Source organism: Puma concolor, chromosome D2, assembly GCF_028749965.1.
Source record: "Puma concolor isolate L17-30 chromosome D2, mPumCon1.1.hap2, whole genome shotgun sequence".
Classification (NCBI taxonomy): domain Eukaryota; kingdom Metazoa; phylum Chordata; class Mammalia; order Carnivora; family Felidae; genus Puma; species Puma concolor.
The window spans coordinates 88,764,002-88,767,802 of record NC_141677.1 but is presented as its reverse complement, the minus strand read 5'-3'; the positions used below and the strand labels follow the sequence as shown (position 1 = coordinate 88,767,802).

The following is a 3,801-nucleotide window of genomic DNA, read 5'->3' as shown; positions in this document are numbered from 1 at the left end:
TCTGTGTGTCTAAGGCATGGGCACCGAGGTCTGTGTGCCGGATCTGGATCCGCTGGGGGGCGTCTGCTGGGGGTCCAGCTGGCAGGACCCTGGTGTCTGCATGAACACCTGCGTCAGGGGCCTCTCGTGGGGCGTGCGGGACTTTGACTCAGGGAGGCTGGGTGCCTGAGCGAATCTGTTTGGGGGAGGACACGTGTGATTCCGCACCCATGTGAAGTTTGGGGAGCACACATGGAGCATCACGGTGGAGCCTGGGGACTCACCGTGTGTCCTCTCCTGTCTGTGTGACGAGAACTTGGGGCCCCTAATGAAGCACCAGTCTCCCATCCCGTCGGCTAAGCTGACGGCTTTGCTCCCTCTTTCACACAGACAAACAGGCTCTGGATGAGAGAGACATTGATTCCAAGTCCAACAGCTGATCATTGGCAGGTCTGAGCAGACACTCCTGGAGTCACCAGGGGCCACAGTGGGGGAGAGGTAGAGCCCCAGCTACGGGGGAGCTGACCAGGCCCACTGAGATCTGGCCAGGCCACCTCCTGCTGCATAGGCATCGCTGCCCACCCGGGCCACCAAGCCCACCCGAGTGAACGCAGCAGATGTGCAGGCTTTCTGTGGTCCTCCGAGCTGGTGTATCCCCACCCCCTCGTGGCGTTCTGGGGCCAGGACAGCCCAGCAAGGGTCTGCTCTGACCCCATGGGACAACCGAGGCAGAGAGGGTGGCTATCCCATCCCAGGCACAGGTGTCTCCAGGAGGGTGGGGTTTAAACTGGAGCCACCCATTCCAGAGCCACACCTTAGAGCTCTGGGATCTGCGGCCTGGGATCTGGGGCAGCATGCAGGGGAGAGAGGCAAAGGGCCTGTGGTCACTCAAGGGCACAGGCCAGGAGGAGCCCTGGGGAGTTCTGGGGTTCCGGGAAGAGGCAGGAAGCCGAGAAGAGCTGACACCTGGGCTGGGGGCAGCCCACCCTACCAGGTGCTGGGCTCAAGGGCCTCCCCAGAAGGGGCATCTACTCCATCAGGGCAGGAGGACCGCCCTCCACACCCCACTCGGCCCCAAGCTCAGGCCTGAGGCCCCGGTGGGTAAGGCCTGGTGTGGGCGATGCCCTCTGAGGGCTCACAGCAGCACTCGCTTCGGCAGCACATATACTAAACTTGAGGGTTCAAGGCAGCAAGATGCAGAGCGGAGGCTGGTTTTTGTCCTCCAAGCCCATTCTCCGTATCAGCCAGCTTGTTTTAGCAAACTCACTTCCACGTCAAGTGTACGGATACACTCAGGGTACAGGTAAGAAGCCAAAACCCCAACCGTTCTACAAATGAGTGGATTGGTCCCGACACAGGTTTTGGAGGTCAGGAAGCACGCCTGTGGCCTGCAGGGACGTTCCTAGGACAGAGGCCATGGCTGATGTGGGGTGGGGTGCAGGGGAGCATTTCAGGGGGCCCCTGAGCCAGGAAACCCGTGGGCGGGCAGGAGGGGAACGGCCGGGGTGAAGGAAGCTGACTTCTGTTTTTAGGGTCTGGCCCTTTCACTGTTGTGAAACAGGTCCTTGTGGAGGCAAGGAAGCCACCTGCCAGTCCTGCCCCTTTGATCCCCTAGCCATCCCTGCAGGGGCTGGAATCGGGGGGCACAGGAAGTCATGGCCCTGAGGGCCCCCTGCACACCTGTGGCCATACCAGTGCGGCTTGGACAGAACCAGGCGAGCCACACATGGAGTCGGGCGGTGGAGGGCTGGACCCCCAGGGCCCATGGCAGGGAGCACGGCTCACCTGGCCAGGACAGGGCAAAAAGGGGACCCAGGGTGGGAAACTCGGCTTCCTGCATCCTCCCAATTCCCTGGGACCCTGAATTCTTCTAGGGAACTGGCACCCCAGGAGTGGCCGTGTTCCCCATCAGCCCCTGTGGCACAAGCCCACGGACGTCCACCTCGGCATCCCACCCCCCTGGAGGTGCGATAGGTCTGCATCCAACCTGCAGGGCAAGTTCTGGCTGTCATCGTGCGTACAGATGAGGAAGCCCCATCTCATGGCCGCAGATACCCTCCCCCCCGCCCGACCCAAGAAGACAGCGGGAGCCCAGCAGGTCCCTGTCCACCCCAGGCCAACCCCTTGCCCCCTCCCCACAGCAACCATTCTCCTAACCTGGGTGACCTTGGCCAAGGCCTGCCCCACCATCCTGTGGGGCCCCATCCACACCCGTGAGCAGGTCCCCAGGCCGGGCCCCTGAGACGTTCTCATGGCACCCAGCACACCACAGCCTTCATCCAGTCTGCGGCCAGGCAGGGCCGGTGGCCCCAGGGCAGAGCCCACATCTGCCCAGATCCCACCCAGTGCCTGAGGGGAGGTCCACCCGTGGGCAGCAGAGCAGGGGCCGTGGCCTCCAGCACCCCACCCACCAGCCAGCATCTGACCCATTGTCTCTGCCACCAGGTGCACACCATGCCCTTCGGGGACAATCGCTCGGAGGTGACAGAGTTCATCCTGGTGGGCTTCTCGGGCTCGCTGGGCCTCCACGTGTGCCTGGTGGTGCTGTTCACGCTGGCCTACATGCTGACCGTCACAGAGAACGTGGTCGTCGTCGCCGTGATCCGGGTCAGCCCCCAGCTGCACAAGCCCATGTATGTCTTCCTCAGCAACCTGTCCTTCCTGGAGGTGTGGTACGTCTCCGTCACCGTGCCCAAGATGCTGCTCAGCCTGGCGGAGCCCCAGTTCCGACACATCTCCTTCACGGGCTGCATGACGCAGCTGTATTTCTTCCTGGCGCTGGCCTGCACCGAGTGCACGCTCCTGGGCGTCATGGCCTATGACCGCTACGTGGCCATCTGCAGCCCCCTGCGCTACCCGGCCATCATGAGCCCCAGCCTCTGCAGCTTCCTGGCCGCCAGCTCCTGGCTCTCGGGCTTCACCGTCTCCCTGGGAAAGGTCTTCTTCATCTCGCGCCTGGGCTACTGTGGCCCCAACGTCATGAACCACTTCTTCTGTGACGTGTCCCCCCTGCTGAGCCTCGCGTGCTCCGACGTGTCCGTGGCGGAGCTGGTCGACTTCCTCCTGGCTCTGCTCATCCTGCTGGGGCCGCTGCAGCTCACCATCTTCTCGTATGCCGCCATCCTCGGCACCGTGCTGCGCATCCCGTCCGCCGCCGGCCGGCGCAAGGCCTTCTCCACCTGTGCCTCGCACCTGGCCGTGGTGGTCATCTTCTACTCCGCCTCCCTCTTCATCTACGCCCGGCCACGCGCCATCTACTCCTTTGACTTCAACAAGGTGGTGTCCGTGGTCTACACGGTGCTCACGCCCCTGCTCAACCCCATCATCTACTGCCTGCGGAACCAGGAAGTCAAGGAGGCCCTACGCAAGGCAGTGCAGAGGGTGGCCCAGGCCCTGGGTGCCCCGTCCTAGGGGCCTCCCTGGGACCTCGCGCTCCCTCAGACCTGCTCCAGACCTCTGTGTCTCCGGTTTATCTCCTGAGTGGCTCCGGTGGGGTGAGGGGCTGAAGGCAGAGTCCTTCCTGTCCCTCATCTGAGTGGTGCCTGCCCAGGACACAGGTTTGGTGACCACCTCAACCTGGCTCACCCCTTCCCAATGCCTGGAACAGACGCCTCGTGTGGAGCCCCCAACCCTGACCCTCTCCGGGCGCCACACAAGGTATCATCCTGGGACACTTTACAACTGCTGCAGAGTACCAGTTACCCCCGCTCCAGGTGGGGACACCCCCGTCCCCCACATCATGCAAGAGTGGGGGGCCAGGTTGCAGGCTGGCCCCACGTCCTTGCTGAGGCCCCAGGCAGCTGGGCGCTCCCTCCTCTAACC

The 3,801-nt window shown here is 63.5% G+C and overlaps 1 protein-coding gene across 1 annotated transcript; it reads left to right on the top strand.

The window, feature by feature from the left end:
* Positions 1 to 2,433: 2,433 nt before the first annotated feature.
* On the top strand, positions 2,434 to 3,390 carry LOC112854710 (olfactory receptor 226-like). The gene has a single exon (XM_025918262.2). The coding sequence runs from the start codon at positions 2,434 to 2,436 to the stop codon at positions 3,388 to 3,390; it is 957 nt and encodes a 318-aa protein (XP_025774047.1).
* Positions 3,391 to 3,801: the final 411 nt, after the last annotated feature.

Excerpts from the sequence above, each read along its gene's own strand:
- LOC112854710 (XM_025918262.2), top strand. The coding sequence starts at position 2,434 with ATGCCCTTCGGGGACAATCGCTCGGAGGTGACAGAGTTCATCCTGGTG.